Here is a 20,998-nt window from a genome sequence, read left to right as displayed (position 1 = left end):
AGGCACTCCACTTTGTACAGGGAGTCCCTTGTGATCTCTATAATTACTAGTGGCTCCCAAATGATCTTGCATTTAACTACCTTGTATTTATTTTACATTTATTCTCTATATTTATGTGTCTACATGTTGGCTCCTTCAATAAAATGTAAATTCCTTGGGAGTATGGCTTATTTATTACTTATTTGTTTATTTTTTGGTAGCTGTATCCCTAGTACTTGGCACAATACTCTGGTATATAGCAGTTAATAAAAAAGATGTTTGCATTTGTTAGTTAGATTTTCAAATGGCACAAATTATTTAAAAGCTTTTTATTCTATAGGGCTAAAACCTTCCCCTCTGCAATTCAGTATAACTCATGTTCCAGCATCTCCCAAGTTTTGGGACTTGGTCTGATCATGGGGGCTACCCTCAAAATATTCTTCTTCTTCTTCTTCTTCTTCTTTTTTTTTGGTGAGGCAATTGGGGTTAAGTGACTTTCCCAGCGTCACACAGCTAGTAAGTGTCAAGGGTCTGAGGCCAGATTTGAAATCAGGTACTCCTGAATCCAGGGCCAGTGCTCTATTCACTGTGCCACCTTGCTGCCCCTACCCTCAAAATATTAATATATCTTTAGCTCATTATACTTCCACTCAGTGTTCACTCTGGGAAACTTCAGAATATACTTTAGGTCTGGATCCCTATAAATGTAGATGACAAGAAACATAGTTTCCATACCATACACTTAAGGTAGCAAATGAATTTTATAGGTACAAATCAGCATTTATTTGATATAAAAATACAGTAGACTAGAAGGACTCACAGGAGTCCACACTCAATTCAATTTGCCTCTTTCTTCACTGGGTCCCCCACTTTTCCACAGTGCTCTAATAGCAAAACCAATGCCACCCTACCACAGTCTTAGCAACACCCAATAGTCTGGGCTCACCTCTAAGGGAAGCACACTTTGACAGTGTGAAAGGAGCAACATCCTGATGTTTTGGTGAGCTCTTCTCTCATCCCATGGAGGTATTTTGAAAGCTGTAGTTACCAGACAAGCAGCCCCCCTATTCACCAGACTTTCCTTTATCCACATAGCTCATTGTAGTAATAGAAAGTAGAGGCTAACTCTTGTGTGCTTTCCTTTAGCTCTCTGCTAATCCTCCAGCTATGGGAGCCACATAGGTGGCCTCTTTTCTCTTTAAAAGGTCAAATCCAGCCTCAGACACTTGACACTTACTAGCTGTGTGACCCTGGGCAAGTCACTTAACCCCCATTGCCCCACAAAAACAAAACAAAATGAAACAAAACAAAAAAAAAAGGTAACTACGTGGGGCAGCTAGGTGGCGCAGTGGATAGAGCACTGGCCCTCGCTTCAGAAGGACCCGAGTTCAAATTTGACCTCAGACACTTGAAAACTTACTACCTGTATGACCCTCTGGGCAAGTCACTTAACCCCAATTGCCTCACAAAAAAAAAAAAAAAAACCAAGAAAGAAAGAAAGAACGAAAGAAGCAGTGGATAGAGCACTGGCCCTGGAGTCAGGAAGACCTGAGTTCAAATCTGACCTCAGACACTTACTAGCTGTGTGACCCCTGGGCAAGTCATTTAACTTCTCTTTTCCTTAATCCACTGGAGAAGGAAATAGTAAACTACTCCAGTATCTTTGGCAAGAAAACTCCACAGTGTTGACATGCTCTGGTCCATGGGGTCACATAAAGTCTGACATGACTGAACAACTGAACAACAACAAACTGAATAGGATATCACTGAAAACCATTTTAAAACAATTTTAACATACAATAGGAAATGATATAATGCAAGTTTATTCTAAATGGGGACTGTTTCATTCTTTATACCTGTATCCCCAGTGCATTGCACATAGTAGGTGAATAATATTTCTTGATTCAATGACTTAAAACAAGTTACTGTCAGGGGGCAGCTAGGTGGTGCAGTAGATAAAGCACCGGCCCTGGGTTCAGGAGGACCTGAGTTCAATTCCGGCCTCAGACAATTGACACTAGCTGTGTGACCCTGGGCAAGTCACTTAACCCTCATTGCCCCACGCCAAAAAAAAAAAAAAGTTACTGTCAAAAAATGAAGAATTCCTAGTTTATAACATATAAAAGAAAATGACAGGGAAGGCCTTGAACAGAGAGAGAAGACATTCAATGTTTTCTTTTTAAAAATATCCCACAAGATGTAGAAACTGAGTCCAGAGAGGCATGACTGACCTGGTTTTAAAGTCCACATAATGTCAGAAGAGGCTCTGGCTTTGAAGAAAAATTTCACTGTGTGATTCTTCTAGCTTGCTTCTAATATCCAAATTATATGTTTATCCGGACTATTATTTATCATGTTTCTTTAATTAACTCTGATCCCAAGACTTCTGCTTTGCATTAGAAAAAAATAATCTAGGATCACAGAACTTAAGAGACTGGGGGAAAAAGGGAAATTACCTAGACAGCATATATCAAACACCATGGCTATAGGTCCACAAAACTCCTAAGAGCTGCCCAAACCAGATTAAAATATAAAACGAATAGGGGGAGCTAGGTGGTGTAGTGGATAAAGCACCAACCTTGGATTCAGAAGAACCTGAGTTCAAATCCTACTTCAGATACTTGACACTTACTAGCTGTGTGACCCTGGGCAAAGTCATTTAACCCCCATTGCCCCACAAAAAAAAAAAAAGAAAAAAGAAGAAAAAAACAAATAAAAAACCATACAACATAGATAATGTTGATTAGTGGTTTTCCAAGGCAATATATTGCCTGCCGGTGTTCATTTCTATTTGAGTTTGACACAACTGATCTATAGCAGCTCCCTTACTTTACAGAAAAGAGGAAACTGAGGACCAGTAAATTTAAGTCACCACTGTTTGATTGCTTAGACTGGCTCTTGACTCTTCCTCTGGATCCCTGACCTTCATTTTCCCTATAATTCTGCTTTTTCCTCCCCACAGCAGCTAGCAGCCTTTCTCACCACCAAGCCTGTGTCCAATTGCTTTATCCTGCAGTTTAATCCCAATTTTGGCTGTGCCAGGACAGCCTTCCAAGGTAGGGAACGTCGGGGAGGGGCAGTTCACTCACCCATGGATGCTTTCGAATCTGGACTGCTATGGACTCTTAACATTAGTATTACAGGACTTACTTTTTCTCCCACAGAAGGAAAGAAAGCAGTGGCCAAGTACATCAATATGATTTAAGTTACCGGAAGAAATATTCACCTCAGAATTGATAAATGGATTAAATTATGCAGCAGCAACCATAGTAAATTAAGATGGGATAAGAGATATCACTGTAGAGGGGCTATATGGTATAATGGATCAAAGACTATCCTTTGGGAGTCAGGAAGACCTGGGTTCAAGACTTATCCATGAAATATACTAGCAATGTGATCGATCTTAGGCAGCTTATTTAACTTATTATTATTGTTGTTCTTGAGTTGTGTCCAGCTCTTCATGACCCTATTTGGGGTTTTCTTGGCAAAGATACTGGAGTGATTTCCCATTTCCTTCTCCTGTTCATTTTACAGATGAGGCAACTGAAGCAAACAAGATTAAGTGTCTTACCCAGAGTGATACAGCCAGTAAGTGTTTGAGGCTGGATCTGAACTCAGGTCTTCTTGATTCCAGGCCCAGTACTCTTTTCACTGCACCACCCAGCTGTCCTATAAATCTGACATACTGCTTAACTGAATGGTGGAATGAGTTTCTACACTAGGAGATGCTAAATTGGAAATTTGCTCTACTTATGAAACCATAGATTTAAACCCTCTTCAAAACAGACATTGAGCACTACTAACAATAATCTGACCTAGGACTTATGACCATAATCACTAACCATAATAATAACCAACCATAATCAGTTGTCATTAATAATTATTATCATCATCCATCCCCCAAAAGAGAAAAAGACCTATTGGTACAAAATTATTTATAGCAGCTCTTTTTGTGGTGGTTAAGATCTGGAAATCAAAGGAATGCCCATCAATTGGGGAATTGCTAAACAAGCCGTGGTATATGACAGTGATGGAATATTATTGTGCTATAAGAAATGACAAGCAGGATGATTTCAGAAAGACCCGGAAAGACTTTTATGAACTGATATATAGTTAAGCGAGCAGAACCAAGAGAACGTTGTGCAGAGACAGCGATATTGTTTGATGAAGGACTGTGAATGACTTAATTATTCTCAACAATACAATGATCCAAGACAATCCCAAAGGACTATTGATGAAACATACTATCCACTGCCAAAGAAAGAACTGATATTGATTGAACACAGACTGAAGCATGCTATTTTTCACTTTTTTTCATTTTTTCTTTTATTCAAGTTTTCTTATACAAAAAGACTAATATGGTAATGTTTTATATAATTATATATGTATAACCCATATCTGATTGCTTATTGCCTCAGAGAAGAGGGATTGGAGGGGGGATAAAAATTGGAATTCAAAACTATAAATAAAAATATTTATTACTTATAAAAAATAAAATGACTAGATTTGGCTTATGAAAAAAATTATCATAATAATCATTTAAAATCAATTATAAAAAAGACTTGCTGGATTGTTTGTATGGCTTTATTACGAAATGAAATTCTAAGTGTTACACTTCTTTGTAGCATTTTTTTTTTTTGGTGAGGCAATTGGGGTTAAGTGACTTGCCCAGGGTCACATAGCTAGTTAGTGTCAAGTGTCTGAGGCTGGATTTGAACTCAGGCATTCCTGACTCCAGAGCCAGTACTCTATCCACTGAGCCACCTAGCTGCCCCATTTCTCTTTTCCCCAATGATCCCTTACTCCTTGCCCTACCTGAACAGAGGTCAGTCATGGCTAGACCAGAGTCTGTGCCTCAGCATGAAATAGGACAGTGTCAGAGGGGAGGAGAGAAAGGTTAGTTTGAAGGGAGAGTAAACCTAAGGTGGGGAACAATGGCATCATATGGGGATAAGGGTGGGTCATGAACTTTGGTGATGCTAAATAAAGGGATTAATTAAAAAAAATGGGGATTATATGTAACCAGCCCAGTTCTTACTCTCCAGATACCTGGAATAAGATTTTAATAGTGAGGCTTACACTCTTTGGTCAAGGAACAAGCAATGTAACAATGTCAAAATATTCACGTGTTAATTTTCAAGAGTTCTACTTTTAAAATAGTTAAGAAAGACCTGCTACTGATGAAGTCAATAAGTTAAAATATGATGAAAACAGCCTGGATGATATCTAAAACTCAAAAACTAGAAACTATAATTTTTAAATGTAGGAAAATGTTTAATTATGAGGGACTCAGCAGGAAAAAACCCTAAATGAACAATCTACAGGGTAATATTAGTCATATAGTAAATCAACCACACTCTGCCTCTCAGGTGGAGGACAATTTTTCATTGTCCCTCTGGGTTTGAACTAAAAGAAACCAGAGATTAAAAATCAATATAAAAATTACAGAGTAACAGAACGAGAGAGTAATTCTCAAATACATTTACAGAAAACCTAGGGCAGAAAAATTCTTATTGTTCAGAGACAACACTAAATGAAAGCTCTCCTAATAAGCTAGAACATTAGAGGCTTTATTTTAAATCATGCTGATAAGTTTCTAAACATATTCTGGAACAACATCTCTCTGTATAATTAAAAATGTGCAAGGCTGGAGGTATCCACTGAATCAATCAAATCAACCTATACCATTTAAAGAAACTGATAAGATGCCATGTCCTTATACTTCTGCCAGAAACAATGCCTCCACAGAGTCAATCAAACAGAGCTGTGAACTAGGTGTAAATAAGATAGATCTAGGCATTTCTGCTGGATGAGTGAATGAGTCAAAGGCTTTAGACTAGGTGTGATCGATTTAGAAGTCCTTGAAAGCCATCTGATCACATGGAATGCTATTGAACAGAAAGTATTTTCAGACTGGCTAAAGAGACTTGGCCATGTCCTTTGGGGTCTCAGTAAAATAGAAAGCCAGTTCAGAACCCAAGTATTCAAACTGAGAAAACATGTTAGTCTGATCTAACACCCAGCTTTCATTTTATTGGGAGCCTCAAAGATTGTACTTGGCCATGTCCTATGGGTTTTGTATAAACCAGGAAGCCAGTTCAGAACCCAAGTACTCTACCATTTGGTGGTGAAGCCTCAAGTCAAGCCCGTCAGAAGTACTGGCTTATGGGGAGAGATTTGGGAGGGAAGAGGACAATTCAGCCTATCCCTTGGCTCTTGACAAGAGGAGAAGCTCATGAACTTCAGAGAGTTGGAGGATTTTGACTTTTCAATTGGTGTCCTCACAGTTTTTTCTGGAACAGCAATAACTGGTAACAATGTCTGTATCCAGCAGAGGGAAAACTAGACATACTGAGGAAAGGGAGCTTCAGAACTCTACAAAGAGCCAAAAGAAAGCTACAATATGCCCCAAAGAAACTTCATGAATACTCCTCAAGGGGGAGAAAAGGACTTCCAACAAGCAGAAGCTGTGAGTTATCCCTTTGCAAGGGTGTGCTGGAATCAGCTCAAACCTGCTTGTGAGCATTTATACCTTGGAATCAGGCAGATGATACAAGTCAGAACTTGATTTGAAAAAAAAATACTGTCTAGATTTAAATTGATGGAGAAAATGTTAATAATGTGGATTAAACTTAAAAATATATCATGTATACTGCCCCCCAAAGAGCTGGTTATTAAATACCTACTAGCTAGCACACCAATGAGCCTTTGACATGGTCTATCTAATCTTAAGCCCACTTTTCCTGGATACTTTTTTTTTTTTTAGTGAGGCAATTGGGGTTAAGTGACTTGCCTAGGGTCACACAGCTAGTAAGTGTTAAGTGTCTGAGGCCAGATTTGAACTCAGGTACTCCTGACTCCAGGGTCGGTGCTCTAAACATTGCGCCATCTAGCTGCCCCTTTTCCTGGATTCTTTATGTACCAATGGGAGAATATGAAACAGACTTTTTGGGAAATGTTTAGTAGTAACTATTCTTACTGTACCCTCTTAATAAATAATCTTTTATAAAAGTTAATTAAATCTGAGTGACTGATATCAACTGTAAATCATGGGGGGAGTACAGTATTGGGGATTTATGAACTACAGTACTAGAAAACCACCTATTCCCCCCAGGCTTCAGGGGTTCCCCTAAAACCCTATTGGCACCCAAATTATCAATATTTGTGGGAGTTGATATAGCCCCAGAACATGCACCCCTACACACACACACACACACACACACACACACACACACTTCATTAAAGAAGTTATAAAAAGATGAGGGGAAAACCAAAAGATGAGACAATATCTCAATGGGCCTTAGGTTATTCAACTGTAAAATGAGAGTGGTGGACAAGATGATTTAATTTTAGATTAAAACAATTATTTTTAAAACTTTGATTTTAATTTTTTTTAATTAAGAGAAACAAACAAACAAAATAAACCTTCCTACATAAAAAGCAGAACAGAGAGGGGACTGTACACAAAACTGTGAATCTCTCTTATACAAGCTTGCTTTTTCCTTTAAGTATGTAATTTTAAGCTGTTCTACTTTGTCTGTGTTTCCTTCTGTCCTTTCATCTGTTCTCTACTGTTCATTTTTAGACTGCTTCAATGATCCTATTTACATATGGAGAACATGTTCCAACTCCTACTTGTACTCACGATTTTGTTTCCCAGACTATCTCTTCTTAGAGTTCTAGGGAAAGTCCTGGGGACTGGGAGATGGTTTTCTTTTTTGCAACCTAGCACTAGTATTCAACACAAGCTCTTCTGATTCCAAAATCAATGCTCTTTCCAGGATCCCCTACTATAACACATAATATATTCAGGCTAGATCTATTTTTCGTTATTGAAATAACTGATTGTCTGGATTTGAATCTTTTTTTTTTCAACTGGTTTAATAACCACTTTCTGTATTAGTTCAGTTGTATGGCCAATATGTCTAACTATAAAGTAAAGCCAAAGTATCTGATCAACCATTTTTTGGTCCAGTGTTTCCCTGTCTCAGTAGAGATGGACTTAGCAAAATTCATGTACATATGCACCCAATGCCCATCTCTAAGGCCAGCTCAGTCCCAAGACCTACGTGATTGAGAAAAAAAGACATTATAAATTTATCTGATCTGATATTACTGGATACAGACCCGACAGAAAGTCTACCATCTCTGTTCTCTCTAAGCAACTATATTTTTTCCTCTCATTTTTTTCTATCCACACATTCAATTCAATTCAATTCAATTCAATCTAACAAACTTTTACTAAGTATTTATTATGTTTACTTTACTTTCATTCCATGCTAGAGGAGAAAGAAGTTTTAATAGGAAAATATCCCAGACCTTTGAGGGTTTATAATCTGGTAGAAAATAAATGATAACAGGTAAGACAGTTTATAAAATGATCAGTATATATTATTTCATTTGAATTCATAATAATGCTGTGGAGGGTAGTTAGTGCAAGTATTATTATACAGATGAGGAAACTGTGGTTCAGAGTTGAATGATTTTCCAGAGATCACACTGCTAATAAATGATAAAGCTAGGATTTGAATTCAAGATTGTTAAGATTTTTTTGAAAAAAATTGTGAACTAAAATGATTAGATGATGGAAAATGAAGAAGAATTAACACTTGACTATCTGAACAGATTATGTTTTGTGGCTCTTAGGAGCTTTCTGTTAGGCCATACTCTGTGGTAGTAACTCCATTTTTATTCTTAGATAAATGATAATAATGCCTTTAATAACTCAGTGATCCCTAAATCCATCAAGCTTTGGATTAATTTAGGTCAAAGTTGGCTACTGGCTGATAAGTCAGTAAATTAAATTTTTTGTGAAGCAATAACACCTTAATTTATAAGAATGAAGATGGTATGGGCATTTTAATGTTTATATGTCAGTTGCAAAAAAGAAAATTGAAATCAATTTTGTAGAGTGGAGGACCAAGGTTGAAAGAACAGCATGACTAACTTCACTGCTCATTTTCTGGGGTTGTGATTTGTCTTCCCTCCCTATCCCAGCCAGTTCAAACAAAGGAGCCTCTTCAGACCCTTACTGCCTGAGTCTCTGGGCCCCACATCTCTACTGGGCTACACATGGTAGGAAGTCTTTTCTCTAACTTCTAACATCCAGTGAACTAAACTGGCCTGTTAATAGTTTCCCTTCTTTTAAAAATAATTTTGTTTCCCTACCATTCCTTGCTTTTCTTTCAATGAATATGCCAACTGGGTCCCAGACACTTTTTGTTTCCCAACATTAATGAGCTCTTTTCATACTTGATGCTGGTCAGTTATCACAGCCATTCATATAGCTACAGTAATACAGCTTGATAAATGGATTTTCAAGAATCTATATGATTTGAAGAGAGAATGGCATTTTGGAGTTGAATGACAAACAAAAGCAAAGAAAGGTCTGTATTGAAATGGGAAGTGGTAAGGCAATGAAGAAGTCCAGGTGGAGTTATATACTGTTACTTTGGTCTCCAAATCACAAAGCAATATTATCGTAGGGGCCCAATATGCTCATTCATCTTAAGAAAATGTTAAATCAGTTTGCTATCACAAGTCTCGAAGTTTAATCCTTTATGTTCGGGGCAGCTAGATGGCGCAGTGGATAGAGCACCGGGCCTGGATTCAGGAGTACCTGAATTCAAATCTGGCCTCAGACACTTAACACTAACTAGCTGTGTGACCCTGGGCAAGTCACTTAACCCCAATTGCCCCGCAAAAAAAAAAAAATCGATGTCAAAATCCTTTATGTTCCAGAATTTGATGGGGAAAAGCTTCTCATAGCCCACCCAGAAAATAGAGAATTCCCTTTCACCTGAATTAAACCAAAATTTAACAACTCTTGAATGTTCTTGATACTAAGAGAATGAACTATTTAAGGAAACTCTAAGGCTTGATTTGTTTGTTTTTTTTATGTGGCAAGAAGACTTGTGAGGATAGAAGGCAAAAAGAAATTCTCAGCTCTTCAAAATGAATAAATAGCTATTCTATGAGTATAAGAAAGACTTATTATTTAACAAAGACTTTTCTTTATATTGTATGGTAGAATGGAAGGAAAAATAAAATAATATACATTATGACAAGTTAATTTGTTTCATGGTATAGCAATATCACTATAGGCTCTGTTGTTTTGGTTATTTAGGGAAAGACGTTTAAGAACACAGAACTCATTAAAAAAATCTTAGTTCTGTTTTTCTAAATGAAATATATATGACCAAATGATCATGAAAATGAATTCTGTCAACCTTTGGTCTCTTTGATTCCAACAGAATTTACATAATCACTATAGTGACCCATATTCATCAGAAGAATCTCTCTATTCTTGTTCAATTTTTTAGGAAATTTGCCAAGGTAAATTATTAGCTTACAGAGTTCACCTTAATAGCTCCTTTTTTTTTTTTTTTGGTGAGGCAATTGGGGTTAAGTGACTTGCCTAGGGTCACACAGCTAGTTAAGTGTTAAGTGTCTGAGGCTGGATTTGAACTCAGGTCCTCCTGAATCCAGGGCTGGTGCTCTATCTACTGTGCCACCTAGCTGCCCCACCTTAATAGCTCCTAAAAGGTGGCATGTATAGAAATTCACAGGCTTGTGAAAATGGACCTCTTTATTCTAATTGAACATTCTCTAATTTTTAAAATGACATAAGCCAGTATCTAAATTTCCACCACTGTGATTTGTACTTGGGACTATGGTTAAGGTCAATATATGAAAAAGGTTTACTGGGCCAAAACTGACTATTGGTACTTTTCCCCCCTTCCATATAACTTTCCATTTGCTGATGGACAGATATCAAATAGAATTTACCATTCCACCCTCCAAATTGTAATAATCATATTTTTTTCTACAGCCTATTTTTAAAATCCAAAATGTGTGTATACATATATATACATGTCTATGTCTATATCTATGTATACACACATATTTTTTTCCTAAGCTCTTCTTCCTCACCCTGAAAATTAAATGATGGTTCTACAAAGGGACTATGACTCAACTAGAGCCGGTTACCCTCCCCATCTCCCTCCCCTATATATACTACTTTCTTCCCATCCATCTTGCATAGTCTTTCTATGCTTCACTCAGTGAAAATGTAAACATTCTTAGGAGTTCAGCAACTGAGACTATAGGGGTAAGCCTGGAACAATGTAAACATGAAAGGAGAGAATCTCTTCCCTTTTTTAACTTCCCGACACCACTATACATGGTCTGTTCACCCATGGCACCCACCTGGTGGACTCCCATGTCCTGCAGCAGCTGTGGCAATAGCAAAAGCAGAGGCAGGAGAAACGGAGCAGTGGGTATTATCAGCTGTTTGTCCTGTGAGTTTAAAAAAAAAAAAAGAGAAAGTCATGGTGAGATGGGCTGTCTCTCTACTGCCAAGAACACACACTGTGAAGCACAGACTGGATGACTGCTTATATATATGGAGGGCTTTCTGGCACCCCCTACTTGTCTGCTCTTTTAATTCACAGACTATACAAGGTACTGAATGAAAGCATGAAGTAAATCTTACCCTGTTTACTGTGCCTAGATAGCATGCTTTTAAGTTGGGAGATTGCTTAGGAAGAATTAAGATTTTTGTTCTCTGTTCTGGAGACTGGGGGAAGGCTATTCAGCCTTAACCTTTGCATACCTGCATCATGAGGCTCTTTGGCCAAAATCCCAAGGAGCAATACATATATGTATGTGTATATGTATGCATATATGTGTATATGTATGTGTGTATATGTGTATGTATATATATGAATATGAAATATTCATAAAAGAAAACAAGAGGGCCCCTTAATTTGAAAAATGTATAGGCATGAGAAGTCTTAAGGACCCCATCCTAAGACCATGAGAATAGGACTTCATTTCTGTGTGAGGTATAATAAAATTACAGGATCACCATCAGGATGGACCAAATTCATTGCAGCTTCCTTTTTCATTTTCTCCTTTATCAGTGCCCCGCCCCACCTATAATGCTCAAAGATTCCAAAGAAAAGATTTGGGGATAGAAGAAATAGATAACACCTTGTTTCCCTACCAGTTAAAATATTTAAAAGTCCAAAGCAAGTCTTTGGAAGAAAGAAAAAGTGTTGGAAATATGACAGCCTAGACAGGGAGATTAAGTTTCTTCTGTATGTAAAGGAAGGCTAACAGGAATTTCTCCCTTTGGACTATTGCTCTCTTTATGTACCTGCATCCCAGATGTGGCAGCATAGAGTGCCAGGTTTGGAGTCAGGAAGACTCACATTCCTAAGTCCAAATCTGGCCATGGACACTTACCAGCTGTGTGACCCTGGGCAAGTCACTTCACCCTATTTGCCTCAGTTTCCTCATCTGTAAAATAAGCTGGAGAAGGAAATGGCAAACTACTCCAGTATCTTTGCTAAGAAAAACCCAAATGGGGTAACAAAGAGTCAGACTTGGCTGAAATGACTGAAAAATACCAACATCCCAGATGTTGTTCAGATCCCTGTGGATCTGAAGCAGAGACTTCTGTACGACTGATGGAATATGTTCCCAAATTTAAAACACTTATATATCTTGCCATAAGACTAAGAAGCAGTTGGCTATGCCCCCAAAATGTAATTCTAGTAAATCTAGTTTCAAATATGCACAAATTTGGGGGCAGCTAGGTGGCGCAGTGGATAGAGCACCGGCCCTGGAGTCAAGCGTACCTGAGTTCAAATCCGGCCTCAGACACTTAACACTTACTAGCTGTGTGACCCTGGGCAAGTCACTTAACCCCAACTGCCTCACTTAAAAAAAATATGCACAAATTTTTATGTGTAATATCTTTAAATTTTTCTGATATAGCTGCTGCTGCCTTACCACACAAAAAACCATCACCTATTTAGAAAGCATCTGCTACAAGATAGTGGGGAGAACTGACAAAAGGGCAACTTTAATGAGAACCTATAATTTTGTATCATTAGCAGTTCAATTCAAAAAACAACTCATTCTATATGATCTCCTTCTCTGTGCATTTTAAAAAATAGAAACAGCCTAAACATGGTCCTTCCTAAAGGCAAGAAGATAAATCAAATGTTCTCCCATATACATTCTTAGTCTTCAAGCTGTAATGTTGAATATACATTATGTGATAAAGTTTTGCCACATTTCCTTTGTAAAACTGACTTTGCTAAAGAACATTTCATAAGTGACCCTAATCATGGGATCCTGAGGTTTCTTTAAAGTATACTATGTTTCTTATTAGTTACAGTTGTATAACAAAAATATAATGGAGGAAAGCCACTGGTTAATTTTTTTTAAATATACCAATGCCTGAAGCTAGGTGGTAAAGTGGATAGAGGGTCAGGCATAGAGTCAGGAAAACTAATTTTCCTGACTTCAAATCTGGTCTCAGACACTAACTAGCTGTGTGACCTTGGGCAAGTCACTTAACCCTGTTTGTGTCAGTTTCCTCATCTGTAAAATGAGCTGGAAAAGGAAATGGCAAACTGCTCTAGTATATATCTTTGCAAAACCAAAACAAAACAAACAAAAAAACCAAATGGGATCACAAAGAGTTAGACACAACTGAAAAATGACTCAACAACAATATTGATGCCGGAAACTGGTCTCAGATAACCTATAAACAAGATTACTTAGTAATGTGAGACGCTATTTCTACTGCTTTAACTGGAATACACTTAAACATGGTACATTTAAAACCCAGGTATGTATCATGAAATTTGGATGAGGGCTGCTCCTGGTGGGTATAAAGTCTGCTAGGATTAAAAATTACCCAGGAGCCTCTAAGCCAAATTATCCCTGGACCTGAAGACTCTGTAAGTTCCAGGGTTCTCTACACCGGACACCTAAACCCACCACAGTCACCCAAACCCACAAGTAGACCCTACATCTGACCATAATTGTGAGGCCCAGACCCCCAAAGCAACAGTATGCTAATGTAGCATCTTTGGCTTTACTCTAGGATCAGAGATTTAGAGTTGGAAGGAACATTAGCTGTCAATCTAGTTCAACCCTTTCATTCTATAGATGAGAAAACTAAAAACAAGAGAATGTAAGGGTCTTGGAAGGAGCAAAACATGGAATCAAATCCAAAATCCTTGACTCCAAACCCAGTGGTCTTTCTACTGACCCCCAGCGTATTTCTGATATCTTTTTTGGGGGGTGGGGCAATGGGGGTTAAGTGACTTGCCCAGGATCACACAGCTAGCAAGTGTCAAGTGTCTGAGGCCGGATTTGAATTCAGGTCCTCCTGAATCCAGGGCCAGTGCTCTATCCACTGCGCCACCTAGCTGCCCCCCCCCAATATCTTTTAACTTTGTATTCAGGGACAGCTTTTGGTTAGTATCAAAAGTCACAACTTGAAAATCCTCCACCTTTCTAACTATATTCCAATCACTAGCAATCACCGTAAAACAGCCCAATTTGAAGTATGAGTACAAGTGTGCCACTGAAGAGTTGGTGTTCTCTTAAGGTCACTTGGGAGTGAATTTGGTTTTACAGTTCAATTATTCTTTCTTCTTAATTTATATAATTGGCATAGGAAAAAAAATAATTCAAAATCATCTGATAGTTAAAAGTATTTGGGCAATGCAAAGGGCTATAAAGCTGTGCATACCCTTTGACCCAGCAATACCACTTTTGGGTCTTTTTCCTAAAGAGATAAAAAAAAAAAGGGAAAAGGACCCACATGTACAAAAATATTTATAGCTGCTCTTTTTTGTGGTGGCAAGGAATTGGAAATTGAGGGGATGCCCATTAATTGGGGAATGACTGAACAAGTTGTGGTATATGAATGTAATAGAATACTATTGTACTATAAGAAACAATGAGCAGGAGTATTTCAGAGAAATCTGGAAGGACTTGCATGAACTGATGATGAGTGAGATGAGCAGAACCGGGAGAACATTGTACACAGTATCATCAACATTATGTGTTGATCAACTGTGATAGACTAGATTCTTCTCACCAATCCAACAGTACAAGAAAGTTCCAAAGGACTCATGATGGAAAAGGCTCTCCAAATCCAGAAAAAAAAGGAACTGTGGAATATGGATGCTGATTGGACCATACCATTTCTTTTGTTTTTGGTGCTATTGTTTTTCTTTATTGAGGTTTTTCCTTTTTGCTCTGATTCTTCTCTTATAACATGACTAATGCAGAAATATGTTTAATTTCATTATATATATACATACACATACATATATAATACACACATGCATATATATATACATATACACACACACACACACACACATATATATAACACCTATATCAGATTACCTGCTGTCTAGGGGAGGGGAGGAAGGAGGGGAGGGAGGGAGAAAAATTGGAAATTGGAAATCTTATCTAAAGAAATGTTGAAAACTAAAATTAATTAATTAATTAAAAGTATTTGGGCAATGGAAAAATAACAAAAGGATTCTTGACTTTTACTCTGATGTATTTTTCACCATGCCCTGACACAGATTATTTTATTAAATAATATCTCTAAATTTTCACTTCTGGTACTAATATATTCTGTATCATAGGGCTATTATGGATGGAACAGTAGCATAATGGGGTCCTTCCAGAACTAGAGATCCAATATAAACCCAATCATCTTGGGTAGAAATATATAGAAATATGTATTGTATGTAGTAATATTTTATGTAGAAATATGTATTATATATATATATGTAGTCAACATTTATATAGCCCTTATGTGGCAGTGACTGTGCTAAATGCTTTATAATTATTATCTCATCTTGTCCTTATAACAACTCTGGGAGGTAGGTTCTATTATTAGCCCCATTTTAGAGGTGAGGAAACTGAAGCAAAGAGGGTTAAGTAATTTGCCCAGGGTGAGACAGCTAGGATGTATCTGAGGTTAGATTTGAACCCATGTCTTCCCAATTTCTGGTGTACTGCTCTATCCACTGTACCGCCTAGCTGGCCCATGCTGGCATGGGTTGTGTCATAATGAAGTGCCTCATCTCTCCCCCAAAATGCTAAAAATATGTCCCCTCTTAGTGGTTCATATAAACATAGATTCTGGAGATAGTTTGCAAAACTGATATGGATTCTCTAGGTTTAAAGATCATTCTATCCCTATTATTTTTTCAGTTGTGTATGAGTCTTTGTGACCCTATTTGGGGTTTTCTTGGCAAATATAGTGGAGTGGGAAAATAAGCAAAGAAGGAACAGTGCAATTTCAATTTTTATTTTTACATTTCTGAAACCATTCATCAGCCCTTACCTCCAGGTGGACGATATCGCAGGTGTCGTGGAGTCGAAGGTGATCTGCATGGTGAAAGTTCAGCTACATCCGCGGCTGGAGTACTTTCAGATATCGTTCGATCCCCGGACACAGTTTCTAGAACTGCTGCTTTAAAATAGCGTAAATTATAATTTGCAGGCAAGGTTTCCATGCTTTTCCTGACAAGAGCATGCATTATATTAGGAAAAGCTCGTTATGCTATATTAGCACCACATATTAATTAATCTACATTTTCACAGTGCTTTGACATAAGTCAAATCACTTCTCTTTGAAGTGACTTTTTTTGGGGAGAAAATAAATGCCACCAAAGCTAAGCAATTTAAATTTTTTTTTGTGGGGCAATGGGGGTTAAGTGACTTGCCCAGGGTCACACAGCCAGTAAGTGTGAAGTGTCTGAGGCCGGATTTGAACTCAGGTACTCCTGAATCCAGGGCCGGTGCTTTATCCACTGTGCCACCTAGCCACCCTGAAGCTAAGCAATTTTTATTACTCAGATATAAGCTACAGATTCAAAGCTTACCAGGCAAGCATTTGCTTAGTTCATTTTATCTCACTATATGGGTCATGATTTCAAGTTAGCAAGAATAGCAAGCACTTAATTGTTCAGGAGAATGGGATAAAACCATGTCAATGCATTATATAGTAATATACAGATGAATGAGCCTGCCAGACGTTAGGGTGACTCTACCCAGTCCTTTACCTCTTTTTGTACCCTCTTTTCTGAATAATGCTTTTAGATGCATAAAGTAAAATAAATAGCATTATTCAAGAAACTGATCATAGTGAAATGTAGTTATGCATCTTTTTTTCAAAGTTCACAGACTATACTTTAAGAACCCAGGGCCTAGAGTCCTATTACCCTATGGCTTGGGGTCACGGGTCACTAGGAACTACTGACTGAAGTCTGAAGAAGGCTCACAGAGGAATTTGGGATGGTTTAGTCTTTCTTACAACAGTCAACACCACAAGGAAAAAAAATGATATTCTACTTCAGGACCACTCGGAAGGGTATAGTTTGGATGGTTCAATATGCTCTCCACACCTGGAGCACCAGCTTACTCAGAGAAGACTGAAACTTTAATTCATCTCATTTCAAATTAGAAATTCTACTTTCCTGAATAACAGGCAGTTTAAGCCATTTCAAACCACTAGGTTTCTTTTTTTGACTCAGGTCTTCCAAAGGTTCTTACATGTAAAAAGGTCAGTGTCCATCTCTCAGCATGCGTGTCAGCAAAACTACTCAAAACCAACCTAGCCCTCTGGCAGAAGCCATGGCTGGCCTAGACATTCCGATCCTAAGACTCACATTCAAAGAGCTTTCCATGAGCCTTCATAACTCTATGTAAACCATTTCCACACTGCTCATTTCAGGAAATAAAGCCACATTTTCCCTCTTGTTGGACACAAAAGGGCTGGGAGGAGAAATTTTTAGACTCCTTAACTTCAATGACATAATTACAATCAAGCTGGCAAACATGCAAGATGCAGCAAGGGAATAACCCAAAAATAAATGCTTAGCTGTCAGATTTATTGTTTTCTAAATAGTGCCTTCAAAACTCTGTAATGCAAGGCATCTGCTATGAAAAGAGTGCAGAAAATACCAAATCTATATTCTTAATTTGATTCATACTATTCATTCACTTCAGGGGAGAGAGAAAATCATTAGTCAGCAAGTGTGTCAAAACAAAAAACTTTCTAATGAGTCAGAGCTGGACTACACTGAAATCCACTCTAAAAAGAAAGGAAAACCACCATAAGAACACAGAAGAAAGGGGTTTTCATCCCTGGAAGGCTAAGAAAAGGGCATTTTCATGAAGCTTGTCTACTCTGATCAAATTCTACATAAAAGTAACTCTGCCTACAGAAGCATGTGCCACCTCATACTCCATCAACATTGGGAAGAATTCAAGGCTTCTTCACACAGGCTCTCCCTGTGGTCCTCAGTCCCAAAATATCCATTGCTTGGAGGATTCTGGGGGTGGTAAGTGTACCACAAGGAAGGGCTATGTAAAACAGATAGCTTTCCTAGGTGCTCTGCTATCAGTTTTTGTCTGGGTTTTCGTTTGATTTTTTGTTTTTGTTTTTGTTTTGCGGGGCAATAGTGGTTAAGTGACTTGCCCAAGGTCACACAACTAGTAAGTGTCAAGTGTCTGAGGTTGGATTTGAACTCAGGTCCTCCTGAATCCAGGGCTGGAGCTTTATCCACTGTGCCACCTAGCTGCCCCATGCTATCAGTTGTTTAACCAAGATCCTATAAAATAGCCGGGGCAGATATGTGCACAACATTAGGAGTAGTCTCTTTCAGGCTAGGAGCAGGACATCTAACAAATATTTAACAAGATGAGCAATTTAATCTATACAGAAAAGTAGCTATCAGGCATAGAGCAGTGGCCAAAATGAAAACCAGGTAATAAACCTTGAAGAAATGGAATCTCTGCTTCTTTCTATTCCTTTTTTGTTTGGTTATCTAGGGAACTGCTCCACTGGCCTTTCAAGTAGAGACAGATGATAATGGTATTTAAGGGAACAGAGGTGCAAAAGAACAAGGCAGAAGTGACTGAGTAAGGGAGCAGTGGTCAACATGGATTCAGCTCACACAAATTGGAGAAAAGGAGATACGAATCAAATTGATATTGCTTGATGGAATTTTGAAAAGTATTTTCAAAATTGTTTTAATCTCTATTTTAGGGAAGATTTCTTATTTCAAAGAATGCTTCTATTCACTTCTAGATGCCAAGACTGAAGACATTTGCAAAGATGACATGCTTTTACTGTGAAAATTGAATGAAGGCTACTTCAGCTAGCATTTTTCAAACAGTGGTGCACTAAGATAGTTTTGTCAGAAAAAAAAATTGAAGGCCAAAAGCTATCACCTTATCTTCCCCAGGGCCTTCTTCCTGGGTCTTTTAAACCATGCTGCCTGCCCTCTGCCTCCTCCCATTAGAACTACCTACCCTTGGGACCATGTATTCTGATTGGTGAGCTTTCATCTCATCTTACCTAGCCTCAGCTACTTCTTATATGTGATCTTCTTTAAGAATGTAAATACCTCGGGGCAGCTAGGTGGCGAAATGGGTAAAGTACTAGCCCTGGATTCAGGAAGACCTGAGTTCAAATCCAACCTCAGATACTTAACACTTACTAGCTGTGTGACCCTGGGCAAGTCACTTAACCCCAATTGCCTCACCGAAAAAAAGAAAGAAAGAAAAAAAAAGAATGTAAATGCCTCAAGGGAAGGGACTGTTTTTGTTTATTTGTATTCATTTCCCCAGCATTTAGTACAGTGCCTGACACATAGTAAGCAATTACTAAGTGGTTTTTTCATTCATTCAGATGGCAGTATAGGAAATCTTTGGCCTCGGTACATCCTTCAAGGTATATTAGGCAAGCCAAGTGTTTGTGGTACTTCTTCAAAAGAAAAACAGGAAATATATAAACTCTTGCTGCAGAATAGCTCATCAGTCATATTAAGAGTTAGCATGATGTGAGCAATGGAAGGCATTGTGAAAACCAGAGGTCCAGTTCAGAGAAAGAACTTCCTAGCTGCCGTTGCAAAGGTTCTACAAAAGTCTAGTTTGGGAGATGAGAATGAGAAGTGTCCTTGTCAGAAGCCTGCATGGTCTAAATAACTCTGAAATTCTAAAAATGCCACAGACAATGTGCTGGTCAGATTGGGATTGAAATACTTTGGCAAAATGCAATGGGTCATAAAGGTTTTCATGCTGTGACTTGCTTTGACTGTCCCTGTCAAACACTACCCTCTCTGTATCCCCTCCCACCCATTTCCCTCTCTTGCTTCCAAATGTACCAGACTTTACATACTGAGAAGGTTGATAGTAATAGCTTTCATTTTTTCATGTATTTTTAGAAAATAAAAATTTCATTCATCTTGGAAAGACAGCAAAATATGCTGGAAAATGAAGTGAAAGAAACTGAAGGCATGGAGTCTGCTCAGACGCCTTCTGTCTGGATATAATGAATACTTTCTTACAGAAGAGACTTGGAAGACACTGGATACGGTGAGCGCTGAACAACATTCGAAAAATTGATATTGGCTGCATTATAGCATACAGGAAGTGACTGAAATTGAAGTCATTTCTGAATCTGTGTTCAGGCAGACAAATTAAGATAAAGGTCAAAATTTATACCAAATGGGAAGAAAGGGTAGAGATGAAAAGAAGACACTACCAGCAATTATAATAGCTCTAACCTAACCTATTCAAATGAGCTAATGATATAGAAAAAATGGAAAAAGGACATTGGAAAAACATCATCATGGGTTACCATAATTTTCTACAAAATTTCAATTAATTTAAAGTAATCACCATTGGAGGACCAAAAGAGAACGGAAAGCAACTGTCAGTAAACATTTGTTTCCTTGCCTAATGGAATAACATGGCAGCCAATGGCAACAATCTTTTTAGACGATAAGCTCATTTGCAAATCACTACAGAGAAGGAAGGAAGAAAATTATAAGCAACGATGCCTCATAAAACAGTGAAGAATAATGAAAGAGAAAACAGCTCTGGATCAGACTTAGCATGAGATGTAAATTATATCTCATCCCAAGAATGTTAATAGATTAAATAATTAAAAGAATAAACAGTAGATGAAAAGCATTTTTACAACCACCTACTTTCAAAGTCTGGGATTCTAAAATGACATTCAAGGAAATTAAGTCAAAGCAAAAGATTATTGCTACTGCCATTATTACCACCACCATTGCCAGCACTGCCAACCGCCAGCCACCACCATCACCACCCCCCCCACTACTGCTACTGTAAGCATTTATATATCACTTTAAAGGTTGCAAAGTGATTT

General features: G+C 38.0%; 1 protein-coding gene across 3 annotated transcripts in view; it reads right to left on the bottom strand.

Annotated features, from left to right (window-relative positions):
- Nucleotides 1–20,998, bottom strand: part of RASGRF2 (Ras protein specific guanine nucleotide releasing factor 2) — a 337,273-nt gene that overhangs the window by 131,262 nt on the left and 185,013 nt on the right. For 2 of the 3 annotated variants that reach the window (XM_043969980.1, XM_043969999.1), the window contains exons 16-17: nt 16,157–16,282; nt 11,188–11,277 (exon numbers count right to left, since the gene is read on the bottom strand). In XM_043969980.1, coding sequence (XP_043825915.1) covers nt 11,188–11,277; nt 16,157–16,282 — 216 coding nt within the window. Of the gene's footprint in view, nt 1–11,187; nt 11,278–16,156; nt 16,286–20,998 lie in introns of all 3 variants that reach the window. The other variant, XM_043969989.1, reaches the window with a different exon arrangement.

This window comes from Dromiciops gliroides, chromosome 1, assembly GCF_019393635.1.
Source record: "Dromiciops gliroides isolate mDroGli1 chromosome 1, mDroGli1.pri, whole genome shotgun sequence".
Taxonomy (NCBI): domain Eukaryota; kingdom Metazoa; phylum Chordata; class Mammalia; order Microbiotheria; family Microbiotheriidae; genus Dromiciops; species Dromiciops gliroides.
Note: the sequence above shows the minus strand (reverse complement) of the source record. Positions and strands in the feature narration are given on the sequence as shown.